General features: G+C 42.0%; 1 protein-coding gene across 1 annotated transcript in view; it reads right to left on the reverse strand.

Moving 5' to 3' along the window:
- The window catches only part of LOC126354736 (aspartate aminotransferase, cytoplasmic-like), a 63990-nt gene extending 58465 nt beyond the window's left edge, over positions 1-5525 (reverse strand). Inside the window, exon 1 of the mRNA XM_050004602.1 lies at positions 5314-5525. Coding sequence (XP_049860559.1) covers positions 5314-5455 — 142 coding nt within the window. The 5' untranslated portion in view covers positions 5456-5525. The remainder of the gene's footprint in view (positions 1-5313) is intronic.
- Positions 5526-20691: the final 15166 nt, after the last annotated feature.

Genomic DNA, 20691 nt, shown 5'->3' on the forward strand with positions numbered 1-20691 from the left:
TCCTTAAGCATCTGACTGTAAATAATATATTTTACAAGTCACAGTTTGGATTTATTAAGGGTTCTGATATTTAGAAAGCCATTTACACTTACAGAAATAACATACTTAATTCATTAGATAATAAATTAGAGGCTACTGGCATTTTCTGTGACCTGTCAAAAGCCTTATACTGTGTGTACCATAGCATTCTCTCAAGTAAATTAGAATATTATGGTGTAACTGGCAATGCTGCGAAATTGTTTGAATCTTATCTATCTAACAGGAAACAAAAGGCATAACTGCGAAATACCTGTGCAGCAAGCAGTCAGTCTTCATCTGACTGGGAATTAATTACATATGGTGTTCCTTAAGGTTCAATCTTGGGTCCACTGCTTTTTCTTGTGTACATTAATGACCTCTTATCTGTTACATTGCCAGATACTAAGTTTGTTTTGTTTGCAGATGATACAAACATTGCAATAAGTAGCAAGTTAAGCAAAGATTTAGAAATAGCAGTAAATCAAATTTTCACTTATATTAATAAGTGGTTTAAAGCTAATTTACTGTCATTAAACTTTGAGAAGCCCCCCAAATGCAGCTCAGAATCTGTAACAGACTTCCTTCCAGCTTGTGTATAATATATGAAGACACACAGATCAAAGAGGTTGACAGTGTCAAATTTCTGAGAGTACAACTTGACAATAAAATCAGTTGGGAAGGACATACCACATAATTGCTTAAGTGCCTAAACAAGTCTGTATTTGCAGTAAGAATGATGTCAGATGTAGGGGACATAAATATAAAAAAAACTTTAATACTTTGCTTACTTTCATTCTATTATGTCATATGGGACCATATTCTGGGACAACTCATCAAACTGGGCAAAGGTTTTTAGGGTACAAAAGCATGTAATAAGAATCATTTGTGGTGTAAATTTAAGAACATCATGTAAAAAACTGTTCAAAGAACTTTGTATTCTAACCACTGCTGAGGGTACTTCACCTGTCTCATACATCTTGCTCACCAGATGGTAGAGTTTTGTTAGGGCTGGCTCACACAAGGCTATCAGTAGCTTTAATGGAATGTAGTCTACACCAGGGTCCATGTTTCTACTTAGGTCTTCCAGTGCTCTGTTAAATTCTTCACGCACAGTATTGTATCTCCCATTTCATCACACCTATGTCCTCTTCAATTTCCATAATATTACCCTCAATTACATCACCCTTGTATAGACCATCTATATACTCCTTCCATCTTTCTTTTTTCCCTTCTTTGCTTAGAACTGGTTTTCCACCTGAGCTCTTGATATTCATACAAGTGGTTCTCTTTCCTCCAAAGGTCTCTTTAATTTTCCTGCTGGCTGTTTCTATCTTGGCCCTAGTGATACATGCCTCTACATACTTACATTTGTCCTCTAGCCATCCCTGCTTAGCCATTTTGCACTTCCTGTTGATCCTGATGTTTTTATTCCTTTTTCCCTGCATCGGTTACTGCATTTTTATACTTTCTCCTTTCATCAATTAAAATCAATATCTCTTCTGCAACCCGAGGATTTCTACTAGCCCTCATCTTTTTACATACTTGATCCTGTACTGCCTTCACTGTTTCATTTCTCAAAGCTACCCATTCTTCTTTTACTGTATTTCCTTCCCCTGTTTCATCAATTGTTCCATAATGCTCTCTCTGAAACTCTCTACAACCTCTGGTACTTTCAGTTTATCCAGGTCACATCTCATTAAGTTCCCACCTTTTTGCAGTTTCTTCAGTTTTAATCTACAGTTCATAACCAATAGATTGTGGCCAGAATCCACATCTGCCCCTGGAAATGCCTTACAATTTAAAACCTGGTTCCTAAATCTCTGTCTTACCATTATATAATCTATCTGAAACCTTCCAGTGTCTCCAGGTCTCTTCCACATATACAGTATTCTTTCTTTCATGATTCTTAAATCAAGTGTTAGCTATGATTAAGTTACTCTCTGTGCAAAATTCTAACAGGTAGCTTCCTCTTTCATTTCTTACCCCCATTCCATATTAACCTACTACTTTTCATTCTCTTCCTTTTCCTACTATCAAATTCCAGTCCCCCATGACTATGAAATTTTCATCTCCCTTCACTATCGGAATAATTTCTTTCATCTCATTATACATTTCTTCAATGTCTTCATCATCTGTGAAGCTAGTTAGCATATAAACTTGTACTACTGTGATAGATGTGGGCTTCATGTCTATCTTGGCTACAATAATGTGTTCACCTCACATTCCACTCTCCGATTTGTAGAACACCAGTATTGTTTCTCCTGATAATGACGTCCTCCTGAGTAGTCTCTACCTGTAGATCCGAATGGGGGACTATTTTACCTCCGGAATGTTTTACACAAGAGGACACCATCATCATTTAACTATACAGTAAAGCTGCATGCCCTCAGCAAAAAATATGGCTGTAGTTTCCCCTTATTTTATGCCATTCATAGTACCAGCACAGCAAGGCTGTTCTGGTTAATATTACAAGGCCAGATCAGTCAATCATCCAGACTGTTGCCCCTGCAACTACTGAAAAGGCTGCTGCCCCTCTTCAGGAACCACACATTAGTCTGGCCTCTCAACAGATACCCCTCTTTTGTGGTTGCACCTGCAGTATGGCTATATATATCACTGAGGCACACATGCCTCCCAGCCAATGTAAGGTCCATGGTTCATGGGGGACCAAGATACTGCACATAAATTGACTGGTTACTGTTCAGTTGATACAGAAACTGCCAGTTGGTCCTCGACATAAGTAAATGAATTATATTGCATAGAAACTGACTGCTTACTGTTCAGTTACACTATTGACAGTAAATGATCAGAGACAGCAACTACCAAAAGTATGAGTATCTGGGCATGGCCATCCAGAGTGAAATGAAGAGGAGCGAGCACATAACAACTGTAACAGAAAAACCAGGTGTAAGGATTATTTATATTCATTGAAAGAACCCTAAGGAAGACGATTCTTCATCATTCCTCTTAAGTCTGGAACTGTTACCCGACTGGATTAGTAAAAGAGACTGAGATGATTCTACAGAGATTGGCACATAATGTCTTGAGATCGCTTGGTAAGGCTGATAGCATTATGGAGGTGCACTGTCCATCATTACAATGAGGCTTGCTGTCGAAATTCAGAGGTAAGACATGCCAAGAAGAGTTAGGCGATGTATTACTTCCTCCCACTAACGTTTCAGTTCCCTTTTTGCGAAAGGAAAAACTGCTGCAGAAGTCTGCACTCAAAAAATGTGCTCTCTGAAAACATCAAAGAATTGTTCGTGGACAATAAAATGAAAACGAATGAAGAAAAAAACACAATATTTCAGCAACGTTGGCTACCACGATGATATGGATGCTGTCAAGCTGCTGAGATTCATGATTGGCAGACAATAAAATGAAAACGAATGAAGAAAAAAAACACAATATTTCAGCAACGTTGGCTACCACGATGATATGGATGCTGTCAAGCTGTTGAGATTCATGATTGGCAGCAAAGTATCAAAGAATGAGCACACGCTGCATGTGTGTTCCAAGCTCTCTCGTCTAATGCAGCTTCTATGGAGAATTAAAAGGCGTATTGACTGACAGATACCTTGTAACCATGTTTTATGCACTATTTCATAACTTACCATTATGGGGACACTCTGCAGGTTGCTACAAAAGAAGGCAGCCAGAATCATTGCATCAAGCAAAAGACTGGAGCACTGTAAGCCTGTATTCACCTCGTTAGGGATAATGACAATCTTCAGTCAGCACATGTTTTTATGCCTCATCAGTGTAAAAGAGAACCAAGGGTTTCCAGCATGAGGCTAGACGTACATAATCATGACACTTGCGACAAGAACAGTGATGTACCAAGCTGACGACTGTCGGGAACACAAAATAGTTTTCCAATGCTCGCTTTAAAAGTGTTCAGTTTCCTGCCTTAAGAAGTGCAATTGCTGCCACCAGGGCCATTCAAAAGGAAAACTGCACGGGACCTGGAAGGTATCCATTATACTCTATTGGAGAATTCTTCAATCATGAGCCAAGTGAATGGACAAAATAATACTGTTTCATTTTTATATACAGTAATTATACGATGGTTAGAACTTCAATAGTGGCAACTGTTTATTTACAGCTCGTACAAAATAGATACGTGTTTCAAAGTTTTACTGACCCTCAGAGTAGTCTCCAGCATTGTGTATAACCCGTTGCCAGCGATATGGAAGTCGTAGGATACGCTTAGCAGTGCCAGTTGTGTTGACAGTTCGAGCGGCGGGGTCTATTGCCTGACAAATTTGTAGCAGTTCTGAAGTGGACGCTGTGAAGTGTTTCCTTCAGGTTAGAAATCGACTTGAACTCACGAGGGCTTAAGCCAGGGGAGTGCAGTAGGTAGTAAAGCACGTAGCAGCCCCATCAGTCAAACAAATCCGCAACAGCTTTGCTTGAGCATTGTCCAGCAAAATGAAGGTCAGGTCCTGCAGAAAGTGTCAGCATTTCTGTCTCTGTGCTGTTCATTTTTCGAGCACAACCTACGACCGGCTTAGAGACAGAAGTGATGACACTTTCTGCATGACCTGGCCATCATTTTGCAGGACAATCCTCAAGCACATATAGTGCAAGCTGTTCCTGATTTCTTTGACTGATGGGGCTGCTAAGTGCTATACCACCCCCTGCACCCCCCTGACTTACGCCCTCGTGAGTTCAACTCGATTTCTAAACTGAAAGAAACACTTCACGGCATTCGCTTCAGAACTGCTACAAATTCGTCGGGCAATAGACCGCCCCACTCGAACTGTCAACACAACTGGCACTGTTAAGAGTATCCTACGACTTCTCCTACATCGCTGGCAACGGGTTATACACAATGCTGGTGACTACTTTGAAGATCATTAAAACTCTGAAACACGTGTCTATTTTGTACGAGCTGTAAATAAATAGTAGCCACTATTAAAGTTCCAACCCTCGTATATTGTGAAAATTTGTCTTCATAGATATGAAAAATTGTAAATAACTCATATGTGGATAAGTAATCTTGAATGCAGTCTGCCCACTCATGACTGGTGAACGATGTAAATCTTGTAATGAAGTAATTTCTGACGCTCTTTCTCTTGAAGAAATCATCGAAGTTTTTTGAAATTGTAATTTTTTTTTCTGTACTTGTACATCACATCTACCGATTCCGATCATTCCTTCGTGGTGTGTCGATTTTTGCCTCAGTGTGTGTGTTTTGTGTGTGTGCGTGTTTGTCAGTCTGTCGCATGCACGCTCCCTTGAATCACGTAACTGGCCTTAGCACCTTTAATTTTCATAACTCATCTGTCTTACCTCCCGCACCGAGATCGACTTTGTTCTCGTTGGTGTCTTGCATGTAGTCTACCCTCATTTTCACTAGTTCCACCGGGGGCGCAGCTTGACCCGGGTCCAACACAGATTTCTCGTGTCCCGAGGCCGCGCCATTCGTAGCCATGGCTGTGTTGCGCTATCTGAATGCTAATATAAACGTGCGACAACACCTCCCTGCGCTCTTTATCACAACTGACGCTCTCAATTACGTCCACGGCTGCTAGCAGGTTCGGCACTAGTCGGTCGCAATCGTGAATCTTCGTCCCTCCAGTACTATAAAGAACGTCTCCTTGACAACTCAGAGATAATCACGTCTGTGAAATACAATTTGCACTCTGCGTGTTACGCAATAAGGGAGACACATGTCGCGTTATCGTTAAATCTTGGATTATTAGGGTTTTCTAATGAGTGTGCACTGTACTCTCGTTCATTATCGTAAATTGGGTTTCGATATGCAGTGATTACTGCCGATGTTGTTGTGGTCTTCAGCCAGGAGACTGGTTCAGTCCAGCTCTCCATATCACTCTAACTTGCGAAACGCGTTGGAACCTACTTCCACCTGCACCTGCTTGCTTAACACTCTGAGTCCCAACAAAATAAAAACATGAATTTTACAACTGTTCACTAAATTGGCCTTTATCTACGTAGCAAGCGACGAATAGAAGAACAAAGCGACAAAACATAAACAATTATTTTAAGGAGATGGTTTCACTCAGGAACCTCTGAGACATGCGGTTTTCATTTCATGAGATATAGTTGAAACCAGTTTCGTATTTTTCCTACTTCCATGAACTCATAATGGCTAAAACAAATTATAGTCCTAAATAACAAGCAAAAATCGGCCTAAAATTTAACAAATTTATATCACAAGTACACGCTGCCGCCGTAGTTCAGTTCGAAAGCACTTAAGCAGCAGTACAAACTCAAACTTACTTTACAGTACCTTTAGATAAACTTACTTTCACTGTTAATGGTCTCCTGAATAACTCAAATTTACGTACAGTTCCTTTAGATACACTTGAAACGTCCTCTTAGAAAAATTATACAAGACTGCGCTTAAACTGACACACAACAGTTTTTTAGCGCAACGCAATCTGACTTCCAAAAATCCCTACGAAAGAATGGCCCTGACTAACAGTAACCTATACGTTTCACAAATCACTTACCTCACAAAAATCTTCGTTACTCAAGCTACTGCAATACAGCGAGCACCACTACTGCCAGCTAAATAAAAGACTCAAACTACTGAAGGCACTAACTACTGACAGGCATACTTAGCAAATGAAAGATTTTAATAGAGAAAAAACAGTGTATTTACCTTAATAGTCAAAATATATATGGTAGTTCATGACATCCAGTCTTACAAATTACAAAACTCCGCCATTTCTCTCCTCACATCCACCACTGCTGGCGGCTCGCCTCCAACTGCCCAACGCTACGCGCTGTTAGCATCCAGCTGCCGCTGCCCGACACTACAATGGCAGACAACAATGCAAACTAAACACAGACTGCGCACAGCACAGCCAGTGATTTTTCATACCGAGCGCTAAGCGGCGTTACCAATAAGAAAACCTAAACAGCCTACTTACACACTTCTTTCGCTGCAAATGATCTACTAAATATGATCACTTAAAAAAACGGGTTTCGCTCGCAATAGCATCGGCGGTTTCATGCGAAACAAAGTTAATAAAATGGTGGTTTTGGCCCGAAACCACTGGTAGTCAAAAGATTAAATCGCGTCTTGGTCTCATAGTCTTGGTCTCCTTCTACATCTTTACCCTTCACACGTCACTCACTGAACTGGCAATTCCTTGATGCCTCAGAATGTGCCCTAATTAAGTGATTCCTCCTTATAGTAATATTGTAGCATTTTTTTTTCTCTCCAATTCGATTCAGTAACTACTCATTAGTTATTCTGCCTACCCATCTAATCTTCAGCATTCTTTTGTAGCAGAACATATTAAAAGCTTCCTTTCTCTTCTAGGCTGAACTATTTACATCTGTGCCTGGTTATACTCTATATAAATGCCTTCAAAAGACATTTCCTAACGCCCATATTTATAATCTCCGTATTCTCTGTCCAAACACGCCTCGTAAGGCTCAACGGTACTGACCGACCGCCGTGTCATCCTCATCCGATAGGTACTACAGGTTGGGAATGTGTGTATTTGTGTGCGTGTATAGGGGAAGGGAGGATATGGTCAACACACCGGTCTCCCGGCCGGCCGTTGTCAGTTTTCGTGACCAGAGCCGCTATTTCTGATTCAGGCAAATCCTCAGTGGACCTCGAAAGGACAGTGCACCCCGCTTGACAACAGTGCTCGCCAGACCGGGATGATCACCCAAGTGCTAGCTAACCCAGACAGTGGCTAACTTCAGTGATCTGAAGCGAACGGTTGTTGCCACTGTGTGTTAACAAATTTATGGTTTTTGGAAACGCTTTTCTCACTATTTCCAATCTTTTTTCTATATCCAGTTAATCTACATCTACACTCCTGGAAATGGAAAAAAGAACACATTGACACCGGTGTGTCAGACCCACCATACTTGCTCCGGACACTGCGAGAGGTGTAAGTCAACTACCCTGGCCGGCAAGATCTCCGGATCTGTCCCCCATTGAGCATGTTTGGGACTGGATGAAGCGTCGTCTCACGCGGTCTGCACGTCCAGCACGAACGCTGGTCCAACTGAGGCGCCAGGTGGAAATGGCATGGCAAGCCGTTCCACAGGACTACATCCAGCATCTCTACGATCGTCTCCATGGGAGAATAGCAGCCTGCATTGCTGCGAAAGGTGGATATACACTGTACTAGTGCCGACATTGTGCATGCTCTGTTGCCTGTGTCTATGTGCCTGTGGTTCTGTCAGTGTGATCATGTGATGTATCTGACCCCAGGAATGTGTCAATAAAGTTTCCCCTTCCTGGGACAATGAATTCACGGTGTTCTTATTTCAATTTCCAGGAGTGTATTTTGTAAATCAGTTCGTGTAATAGTCAAACCAAGTTCTCTACAGTGTGTAAAGGTTGAGGGCAATAATAATTTTGTGGTTTAAATTGCATTCCCCGAGTGTGATCAATTATTTAAAGGAAATAGCTCATTAGTACCCCATATCCAGTGATTTCTATGTGCTTCAACATCAGTGAAAAGTTATGGTGCGTGAGTATCGGCGTAGCTATATTACAAGAGACAATAGTCGGAATTAACGCCGAAATTGCCAGTAGACGCCGCTTCATGCAACGGATGGAAGATGCCAGGTACTGTGCCATCTTAATTACTATCCAGCTCGATGTGGTGGCTTTTCAGTACATTGCCATAGTCAAAATTACTCGGTTCCGTCCGAGCAACGTGATTCTCAATTAATGTTTTCAGTAACTATGTTGACAAGCAGATCTATATTGTTCTTTAATTAAGCGTTCAAGGAAATTGCTGCCACCACAGTACACATTGTGCCTTCAGCACAATGCAAGCTCAATAACATTAAATACAGTAATTACAATTTGTGCAGTTTACAATAACCTAAAACAAGTTCAAGTGCTTATCACGTGTGTTTATGTACTGTGAAACGATTTCAGGCTGTGGTATTGTTTTAAATGAATAATGTCCTCCTGCTAGGCAATATCAAAGATACAGAATTAAGTGCTCCCTGTTCAGTCGCTTCAAAGAGACTATCAGTGCTACTAATAATCAAATATACGCGTAAAAATAAGTTTTACGCGCCATTATCATTATTTATTCCAAACATTCCGTGTAGTAGTGATTATTCAAAACCTACTACACGCGAGAGCCCCTTTCCGGAAGTCTGATGCCGCATAGTCTAATAATAATACAGTAAATTCGGGTAGTGGTATCGCAGACGTCAGAGCTCATCGTCCCCCCTCCCCAGAATTTACAGGTATCAGGTGACTTGTGTGTGCAGTTGTGATGCCAACTCCCTCCAGCGACCTACCAGGCCTCATTGCGTCCGTGCCATGATGCATCGCTGCTGTTATCGGCGCCGAAGGTGTTCATACCGGTTATTAGGTAGGTGGTCGTAATGTTCTGGCTGCTCATTGTATGTATGAAAATATAATAGATGTAAGATATCCAGCAACTTCATCTCATATATTGGATCATGCCCAAACAAGTGCCCATTATGAACAATTTACATGTGTAATAATGTCAACAATTAGTATTGAGTTTCAATGAAAATGTTTATATTATTGAGCTATGTAGTTACTGATGTGAAACCTTATGTTATTAAAATATTTAAATAGAACAGTAACATGCTCACACATGGGCACAAGTTTGTCGTCATTCCAGTTATTGTTCCTCTAATTTTGGAAAGTAGTTCGCCGAAGGAAGATATTACATTCTGGTGTGATTTAAAAAATCATGTTCATAGTTTCTTAACTCCTTGTAAAAGGCGATAAAAGCATCGTTGGTCTTTATTTCCTGCAACAAAGGATGCACTTAGTATATGCATTATCTGCTTCTACTGCGCCTTTCCTTCTTCAAACGATGTACCAAGAGCCAAATGGCCTCAGCACTTCCGCAGACATATTTCATTTTGATTTATTAGTTCCGAAAACTCGAACAAAAAAAATATAGTCCGTCCATTGTATTCCGATGGCAACGATGAGAGAGCAAGAACTACAGCGGGACACTGCGGGCGACGGGCCACTTCATTGTTGCCCTTTTACACTGACTGTTGCTCTGCAAGTAGATCCAATGTCCGTGTTGATGCTTGTCTTGCTTCACAAAGTCCACTTCTGACTCGAGGTACGAGACGCAGCAGTACGATCAAAATGTCGGCTCTGTCAGGCACATGAGGCAGTTATGAAGAGTGAGAGACTTAGCACCTGTTGTAATTTAAATTGACACCGAATAGCACTCGCATTAATACAGCTCTAAACTTGTCACAGGTGTGTAATAGTTATGGAGAGCTTGTTTTGTTCACGGTAATGTACTCATTATATGCTGTTTCTGACTTTATACAAGTCACTCATCGGTTTCACATGCGCCCAATAGTCGTTCAGATCCTGACCAGTGCCAACAGCAATATCATGGAACATAAACCGCGATTTCAGCAGCCTATGCTGTTTCAGCAGCCTATGCTCCTATCGCCGCCGAATTCCTGCACTGGGTGATACAAGTTTCTCCTTCTTCATGGCGCACAACTCGCTCTTCTCATAAATAAACAACATTCACATTCAATTTCTGAATGAAAAAAGTATATTTGGAAAAAAAAGTTTCAACATTCTTTCAGGAAATTATGGAATTAATGTCCACTGAAACGTGAGTTGTTGAATGATGCACTATCGCCTCCATCGCGATACGCCAGTCTCACCGCGTATCAGCAGGGGAGGAGACCAGGAGGGACACTTGCCCCCTCCCCCCCCCACTTCTGGCGGGAGGGGGGCGGGGTACGGTTTCTTCCCCCCACCCCCTCACCCCCACGAATTCATTTGAAGTTTTATTTGATCTACAGGCAGATCCAGTGAATAAAATGTGGGAGCAGTATTTTTGTTAGCAGCGATTTTTGCTTTAGGTTGAAGCATCTTATAACACCTACTACATTCTGTCCTCTCCCTTCGTCTCATCTTGCAGTCTGTGACTCCTAACGAGGACAGCCTCTGTATGCACATGAGCCAAATTCTGCATAGAACTTCCGGACAGTAGTTCAGACTGACCGGGTCCTCAGGGCCGACAATGTCGTATAGGCGAATTACAGAGTGGCCAGCGCGCCGAATTTGGTGGAGTAGCGCCAGCTTAATGCAAAAATCTTGACTGTAAAAAACTGGTTTTGCTGTCTCTTTACGTTGTTAACAGTTATCCCCTGCACATCCGTAATAATATACTGTTCAATCCAAGTATTACCAACACTCTCATTACTTACTTAGATTCCCCTTGAATCTAAGTCTACACAGTTCGCAGATCTGCAGGTGGTGGAAAAGCTTTTTGGATCAGTTTAACCTCGAGGTCACGCAGGCACAAGCCACATGCTGTCCTACCGAAAATGACAAACACCGGCGAACAGTGCCCAAACATCATTCGGTACGTCTGATCTGGCTTGCCGCTACGACAACGTCCGCCGCGCTCTATGAACAATCCAACATTTAAGAAAATAAAAACAACATAATAACCTGCAAGAGAGGAAAGAAAACAAAAACAACGTGATAACCTGGAAATGAGGAGAGGCAGTATTCTAACACTCCTCCCATTTCCCTCCCTTCACGGCCACCGTGCCTTCACGCCGTAGATACATCGCTATGCATTGTTCCTCTGGTAACGAACGTGAAACGTGTACAGTGTAGCTAGTGATTTTCCCCAGTTTTCGAGACAGAGACAAAGACCCACACGTTTGATGTACAGTATCGAGGTGATATGAGTGAATCTTTGTGAGGAAAGGTATGTAATTATTTTATGTCATTTATTTTCATAAATCTCCAAGTTTCATACTGATTGTTCTCAGTAGTTCGTTGAAGAACGTGAATGTAATTTATTGCCACAGTGAGACTTTTATGGGAAGGAGGGGATGGGGGGAGCTATGGTGTACCCGAAAGTATTTACAAAAAGATGTCAGTTATTTCCGATGCAGTGGAAACGCTTTTGAGTTAGAGGGGACAAAAGCGACAAAACAGTCCTGAATCTACACTGAAATACTCAGAAAGACGAAATCACTCAAAGGGTTTGCTTGCCCCACTTGGTACGCCACTGGCCAGTTTTTTAATATCGGGCCTCGGTTTCTCTTGCGGTATCTGGTTCTTAACAGAGAATCGTCTGCGGCTTTGTTCTTCGTCAGTCAGACTTCTTAGTCCACACTGGAAGCATCCATACAACCACTGTCAAGGTAGCAACATAGAGTAGAATCATCAGGGGAAAAATGTTGCTATTGGGGCACAAAAATGGCGAATATGCTCCTGTTTAAAAAACTTATTGTAAGTCGGGTACCAGCTGGATCATTCTACCTTCCTCAACCCTTTTGTCCAAAAACTTTACCATGCAAACTTATTCGCGTTCTTTTTAACATGGACCCTACCTTTCTCTCCCACAAGCTGCCGTAATTGTAAATCGCTCACACCCACTACGCCATTGCTGTAAATCGCTTGTACCTATCCACTCCAACTTGCCTATTCTCACTCCCTCATTCAGCCCAATTCATTGTCATTATCTCCTTGTGTCACTCTGTCACAGTTTCCTGTCTCACAGTCATAGTCTCCTCCGTTCTGTCTGACTATTACTGCCTCCTCCCGCTGTCACTGTTTCCCTCTTGCTCTGTCTCACTGCAACTACAGGGTGTTTCAAAATGAATATACGGGCTTTAAGGCTTTGTAGCACATATTACATTCACCTTACAATTATAAATAATTCACCAAATGAAAGAGAAACAGAAACAGTTTTTCTTTCAATTATTCACTGTGAACACCGATCACAAAAAAATGGTTCAAATGGCTCTGAGCACTACGGGACCTAACATCTGAGGTCATCAGTCGCCTAGAACTTAGAACTACTTAAATCTAACTAACCTATGGACATCACACACATCCATGCCAAAGGCAGGATTCGAACCTGCCCCCAATCCACCGGTCGAATACAACGTCGTTTAACCAGTCGCGTACTGAATTATGCCAGTGAGGCGGCGCTCTCAAATAAAGATGTGTTGTTCAGCTTCTTCCCATTGAGGCGCGAAACATAACTGTAGCACATGAAGATAAGAAACATCAGTTACAGTTAGTTGATTCACCGAAAAATAAAAGCCCATAAACTTTCCGCGCGGATATTTCCTGGGGCTACGCGTGAAAGACTCGCACTTGTTAAACATGTTTTTCAGTCACTCTTTGTCATTCCACACTCTTACCATTGCGCACACGTATACCAACAAAACTGTTTGAGTTGCTCTTTCATTTGGTGTATTATTTACAATTGTAAGTTGAGCGTAATAAATGCTACCTTAAAACAGGTATGTTCATTTTGAAACACCCTGTACATCATTCGTTCCTTCTGACTGGTGCTCTCTTTTCTGACTGTCACTATCTCTCTCCTTCTCGTTGTCATTATCAACGCACTGTGCCTTCCGTTATCACTGGCTCTCACAGACTTCAACTTCCTCCATCTCTTTACTCCTACGTTCCACTGCCACTGTGTCCCTTTCTTCCTCGCACACTGTCATTGTCTCCTTCACTCTTTCAACACAACACTGTTTACTATTTCCCAGTATTTATTACCTTTCCGTTACTTCCCCAACGCCACTGTCTATTCTCTCTGAGTATAAAAAATGCGAATATGTTTGTATACCAAAATTTTTAAAGGTGCTGAGAAAGGTAGAATGAAGCAGATAACACCCTATCTTTCTTTCAGTCTTTTAAACACGAGCATATTGTCCTTTTTGTGCTCTGATAGGTGCATTTCTCCACTGGCTCCCTTCTGTTCCCTGCCACAGCGTGGCATGTCACTCATGGGTCAGTAACATTTTGATAGCTTACTTATGTGAAATTGAAATAACGCAAAACTAATTTTGTGCATCAGACTGGATTTTATGTGTAAAAAAATAACTGCATGTGTTTCAGTACTACAACGTGGAGTTCCCATAACTCTTCTGATAAAAATAGACTTTTCAATATACAGGGTGATATTTTCCACCGTGCAAAAACTCAAAGGGATTGACTGATGAGATGGTACGGAACAAAAAGGTCTAATGAACATATTTCAGAATTGGATGGTTTCCATGCTACAGACCATTTATTCATTCACACATTGCTACTGAAACTGCAGTCTAATACGCGCAGTACCATGCAGCCACAGTTACAGTATGTGTTGAAAATTGTTCCCATGTGCCTCAATGCATGCATGTACGCTCCGTAGGACGTTCTGTCTCACACATTTGCATCGGCCAGGGTCCATCTGAACAGTGTCAAAGGCAGCATGAATATGTTGCCCCAGTGCCTCCACAGCTGGAATGGGCTCTGCATACACAATACTTTCAAGATGGCCCCATAACCAGAAGTCACGCGGGTTGAGATCCAGTGAATGAGCAAGCCATACAACTGGACCCCTCTCGTCCGATCCGTCAACCAGGGAGACACAAGTGAGATGTATCGGGACGTTAAAGGCGATGTGGGCTGGAGCACCATCATGTAGCGGCCACAAAACCCTTCGAATCATAAATGGCACTTCTTCCAGGAGGGGAGGCAAAGTCACCTGCTAGAAACGCCGATAGTTCCGGCTTGTTAGGCGGCATGGACGGAACACTGGTTCCAAAATATGGTCGCCAGTTATCCTGGCCCACACATTCCCGCTCCACTAATGCTGATGATTGGCTGTCATCATACCTTGGGGATTCTGCATACTATCTTACAGATGACTGTTATGAAAGTTCAAGACACCACTACGTGTAAAGGTGGCCTCGTCTGCGAATAGGATGTATGACACAAATCCAGGAATCGTGGTTGTGTGATGAAGAAACCAGTGATAAAACTGCTCCCAATATGGAAAGACTGTCGCTAGTAAGCCCTGCACACGCTGTAAGTGATAAGGATAGTAACAACTGTCACGGAGGATGTTCCACACGGTCATCTGACTTACCCTGTACTGGCAGGCCAACAGCCTGATATTAACACGGTGGTCGCCTTCCACAGTGTTTAGCAAATTTTCCTTCAAGTCTGGTGTCCGAACATTATTGGGTACGTCCTTCATGGTTTCCTGCTCCTAAAACGACCTTGCCTCAGACAAATGGCGAAACTCTGTTGCAAACATTGAATGCTGTGATTGTTGTCAGCGAGTATAGGTCTCCCGATACAACGTTGCTGCCCGCTGCCATTGCCATTCGTCTTCCCATAGCTAAATACCATGTCAGCAAGCTCTTGATTTGCATATAGAACCGCTGTGTACAGCGCTGTATCACATCCACCACAAGGTGAGTCAACAATAGAAGTGAATCGGACACGAATTACCAATGACTGTGGCAGAAGAAGGCGCTAGGGCCTGATGCATAAGGAAGAGTACCACCCTCTAGGAGGAAACCAGGGATACTGTAACTGTGGCTGCAGATTCCTTGACTTGCGCCATAGGGTGGTGGGGTTTCGGGTTCCGCTGAATAGGTCAGGAGTTCACTACACTCAGCTGGCGGCTACACGGGTAGCGGAGGCTGTGTGGCGTGGACTGGGCAGTTTTTTAGGTTAGAAGGCCTCGGGAAAGTGCGGGATGGGCTGCAATGTCAAAGGGTGCATGGCAATTACAGGACGTGCTGCGATCAACGAACAGTCGGAATTATAGTTGTAAATTGTTGTAGTTGCGCTGGAAAAGTCCCTGAGCTTCAAGCGCTAATAGAAAGCACAGAAGCTGATATCGTTATAGGTACAGAAAGCTGGCTAAAGCCTGAAATAAGTTCTGCAGAAATTTTTACGAAGTCTCAGACGGTGTTCAGGAAAGATAGATTAGGCATAATTGGTGGTGGAGTGTTTGTGTCTGTCAGTAGTGGTTTATCTTGTAGTGAAGTCGAAGTAGATACTCCGTGCGAATTGTTATGGGTGGAGGTTATACTTAACAGCCGAATTAAGTTAATAATTGGCTCCTTCTACCTACCCCCAGACTCCGATGATACAGTTGAGGAACAGTTCAGAGAAAGTTTGAGTCTCGTAACAAATAAATACCCCACTCATACGGTTAGAGTTGGTGGGGACTTTAACCTACCCTCGGTATGTTGGCAAAAATACTTGTTCAAAACCGGTGGTAGGCAGAAAACGTCTTCCGAGATTGTCCTAAATGCTTTCTCCGAAAATTATTTCGAGCAGTTAGTCCACGAACCCACGCGAATTGTAAATGGTTGCGAAAACACACTTGACCTCTTAGCCACAAACAATCCAGAGCTGATAGAGAGCATCATGACTGATACAGGGATTAGTGATCACAAGGTCGTTGTAGCTAGGCTCAATACCATTTCTTCCAAATCCATCAGAAACAAACGCAAAATAATTTTATTTAAAAAAGCGGATAAAGTGTCACTAGAAGCCTTCCTAAAAGACAATTTCCATTCCTTCCGAACTGACTATGCGAATGTAGACGAGATGTGGCTCAAATTCAAAGATATAGTAGCAACAGCAATTGAGATATTCATACCTCATAAATTGGTAAGAGATGGAACGGATCCCACGTGGTACACAAAAAAGGTCCGAACGCTGTTGCAGAGGCAACGGAAAAAGCATGCGAAGTTCAGAAGAACGCGAAATCCCGAAAATGGTCTAAAATTTACAGACGCGCGAAATTTAGCACGTACTTCGATGCGAGATGCCTTTAATAGGTTCCACAACGAAACATTGTCTCGAAATTTGGTAGAAAATCCGAAGAAATTCTGGTCGTATGTAAAGTACACAAGCGGCAAGACGCAGTCAATACCTTCGCTGCGCAGTGCCGATGGTACTGTTACCGACGACTGTGCCGCTAAAGCGGAGTTATTGAACGCAGTTTTCCGAAATTCCTTCACCAGGGAAGACGAATGGAATATTCCAGAATTTGAAACACGAACATCTGCTAGCATGAGTTTCTTAGAAGTAGATACCTTAGGGGTTGCGAAGCAACTCAAATCGCTTGATACGGGCAAGTCTTCAGGTCCAGATTGTATACCGATTAGGTTCCTTTCAGATTACGCTGATACTATAGCTCCCTACTTAGCACTCATATACAACCGCTCGCTCACCGATAGATCTGTACCTACAGATTGAAAAAATTGTGCAGGTCGCACCAGTGTTCAAGAAGGGTAGTAGGAGTAATCCATTTAACTACAGACCTATATCATTGACTTCGGTTTGCAGTAGGGTTTTGGAGCATATACTGTATTCAAACATTATGAATCACCTCTAAGGGAACGATCTATTGAAACGTAATCAGCATGGCTTCAGAAAACATCGCTCTTGTGCAACGCAGCTAGCTCTTTATTCGCACGAAGTAATGGCCGCTATCGACAGGGCATCTCAAGTTGATTCCGTATTTCTAGATTTCCGGAAAGCTTTTGACACCGTTCCTCACAAGCGACTTCTAATCAAGCTGCGGAGCTATGGGGTATCGTCTCAGTTGTGCGACTGGATTCGTGATTTCCTGTCAGGAAGGTCGCAGTTCGTAGTAATAGACGGCAAATCATCGAGTAAAACTGAAGTGATATCTGGTGTTCCCCAGGGAAGCGTCCTGGGACCTCTGCTGTTCCTGATCTATATAAATGACCTGGGTGACAATCTGAGCAGTTCTCTTAGATTGTTCGCAGATGATGCTGTAATTTACCATCTAGTAAGGTCATCCGAAGACCAGTATCAGTTGCAAAGCGATTTAGAAAAGATTGCTGTATGGCGTGTCAGGTGGCAGTTGACGCTAAATAACGAAAAGTGTGAGATGATCCACATGAGTTCCAAAAGAAATCCGTTGGAATTCGATTACTCGATAAATAGTACAATTCTCAAGGCTGTCAATTCAACTAAGTACCTGGGTGTTAAAATTACGAACAACTTCAGTTGGAAGGACCACATAGATAATATTGTCGGGAAGGCGAGCCAAAGGTTGCGTTTCATTGGCAGGACACTTAGAAGGTGCAACAAGTCCACTAAAGAGACAGCTTACACTACACTCGTTCGTCCTCTGTTAGAATATTGCTGCGCGGTGTGGGATCCTTACCAGGTGGGATTGACGGAGGACATCGAAAGGGTGCAAAAAAGGGCAGCTCGTTTTGTATTATCACGTTATAGGGGAGAGAGTGTGGCAGATATGATACACGAGTTGGGATGGAAGTCATTACAGAATAGACGTTTTTCGTCGCGGCGAGACCTTTTTACGAAATTTCAGTCACCAACTTTCTCTTCCGAATGCGAAAATATTTTTTTGAGCTCAACCTACATAGGTAGGAATGATCATCAAAATAAAATAAGAGAAATCAGAGCTCGAACAGAAATGTTTAGGTGTTCGTTTTTAACGCTTGCTGTTCGGGAGTGGAATAGTAGAGAGATAGTATGATTGTGGTTCGATGAACTCTCTGCCAAGCACTTAAATGTGAATTGCAGAGTAGTCATGTAGATGTAGATGAGTGCGTATTAGCCCGTAGTCCCTGTAACAAAGTGTGATTGAATAAATGGCCACTTGCATGGAAACCGTGCATTTCTGGGCCTAAGTACATTAGACAATTTTTGTTCCATATCCTCTCATCGATGAATCCCTAGAGTTTGTACACAGTGGGAATGATCATCCTGTATTTGTCGGTGCTATGTCACCCAATAATCTACGTTTTTGCTTCATACTGGATTTTACGTGCGTATTTTACACGTACAGGTAGGTTAACCTTGAACCTTTGTATCTCAGAAACGGATAAGATATCAATAAAATGTTCACGTTTCTTCGAAATCAAGATCTCATTAATATATCATAAAAATTTCAGTCATTTGCTGTGCACAGCCGCCTTGGAATCCGCGGCTCTGTTTTGGAATGAAAAAAATGGTAAAAACAACATTTTTGGGATTTTGGAAGGGTCTGCCCACGAACTTGTGGCACCTCCATAAGCCCCTTAAGGTACATCATAGACCACATCAAATGCAAAAAGAACCAGCTGATTTGTAAATAATAGATTTCAGCTTTCAGTCGTCCTTTTTAAATTTTATTGGCAGATCTAGATTTCAGCTAGAAATTAGCCATCCTCAATGTACTACCATTTTTGATCAATATGTAATGCCTGTTGGTCGGGCTTCATCCACAGTTATGACTACGAAGTCTTTCGCGATGGAGCCCTTGCACAAAAAGTTCTCGGTTTACTTGCAGCGTCCAATTTGGATAAAATCCCGAGCTTTCGATGACTACCTCCGTCATCTTCGTCAGGGGTAAAACTAACCCCTTACGACGATGATGGAGGTAGTCATCGAAAGCTTGGGATTTTATCCAAATTTGATGCGCAAGTAAACCGAGAACTTTTTATGCATCCACAGTTCATTGAATACAATTGATTTGCTCCATTTTTCTAAGAGGAGGAAGTGTGTATGTAACATTCATACTTTGACCCTGCACTGCAGGATAGTTGACTAAGACAGTCCTGCTGTTAGGTATACAAATGATCCCCAACCCAAAGTCTATCCAAAACAACTTACCTGCCATCACCGATAGAGCCCGATGTCTGAGCCCCGGAAGAATCCCGTTCATTGTCAGCGTTTTGTAACATATTAAGTAGCGCACACTGTCACATTCTTACTGGTTGCGTAATCTTATGGTGCAGTGTTGCCCTGCACTTCCGCCAACTAAGCATGGATTGCTGTGGCGTTGTCCCCTTTCAAGGGGCAAGACTGATACAACACTTTATCAATGGGCTGCGCCATTTGCTTTGATTCCTCTAGGTGCTTGCTTCGGTACTGTGATGCTGGAATTTCATAGAGTCTTAGGTCTTCAGACAAGTAGTGTACCTGCAAATAAATAAAACGAAATTACCTACCGATAACTTCATTTTTTGAGGTAGTAAATAATACTCTGATTATCGTACCCTTCGTAGATGTAGACGCGACCACTTTCAAGACATATTGAAATACTTTTAACTTTTAAAAGTACGTTCTGATTTTAATTAATTACGTTTTTCTATGACTGACAGTGTATTATCGATACATGACAATGAGCTGGAGAGGATTAGATTATGCTCAAAACGCTTCCTCGTAAGTGGTCAAGAAAAGAAGGGTGAGAGACTTAGCATCTGTTGACACAATTTGGTTTACACTGGCATCGAACAGCAGTCGCATTAATACAGCTGTAAACGTGTTACAAATGTTTAATAGGTATGGAGAGCTTGTTTTATTTACAATAATGTAATCGTAATCTGCTCTTTCCGACTTCTGTTCTTCATGCAAGTCGTCATTCTCCTACTTCACCTCATCTTAAGAGAACTTAAATAAAACTACATTATTTTGGATACAATTGAGCGTATTTAACAGAGACTGACTTTATTTTTCTGTGTAGGTAAGTAAGGAAATTGCTGGAGTGTCTAGCAATGCATTATGTCACCACTTCCGCTTAAAAATGTTATCAAATAATGAGGTCGGTGATAGTATCAAGTGGCTCTCAAGCTCATGTGTGTGTCTTCCCATTGTGTTGACTGCTTGTTTCATTTCCTATTCACCTCATGGGCTCACGTGTCTGACAAGATAAAAAAAAACTAACTACTGGTCATTAAAATGAATAACATTAATTTATGAGCCCCAAGTTATCAATTAAACAACTACATATCTGAAGAGGAAGGAGTTTTAATTTCACCGCGTGTTCACTTGTGCTGTTTATTGTAAATGCTTTACAGTGCCGACGGAATGTCAGAGTCCATAACGGAAACCTAAGAAGAAAAAATTACCTTCATCACTTCTCACTAAAACTGACTTTA

This window comes from Schistocerca gregaria, chromosome 3 (assembly GCF_023897955.1).
Source record: "Schistocerca gregaria isolate iqSchGreg1 chromosome 3, iqSchGreg1.2, whole genome shotgun sequence".
Taxonomy (NCBI): Eukaryota; Metazoa; Arthropoda; class Insecta; order Orthoptera; family Acrididae; genus Schistocerca; species Schistocerca gregaria.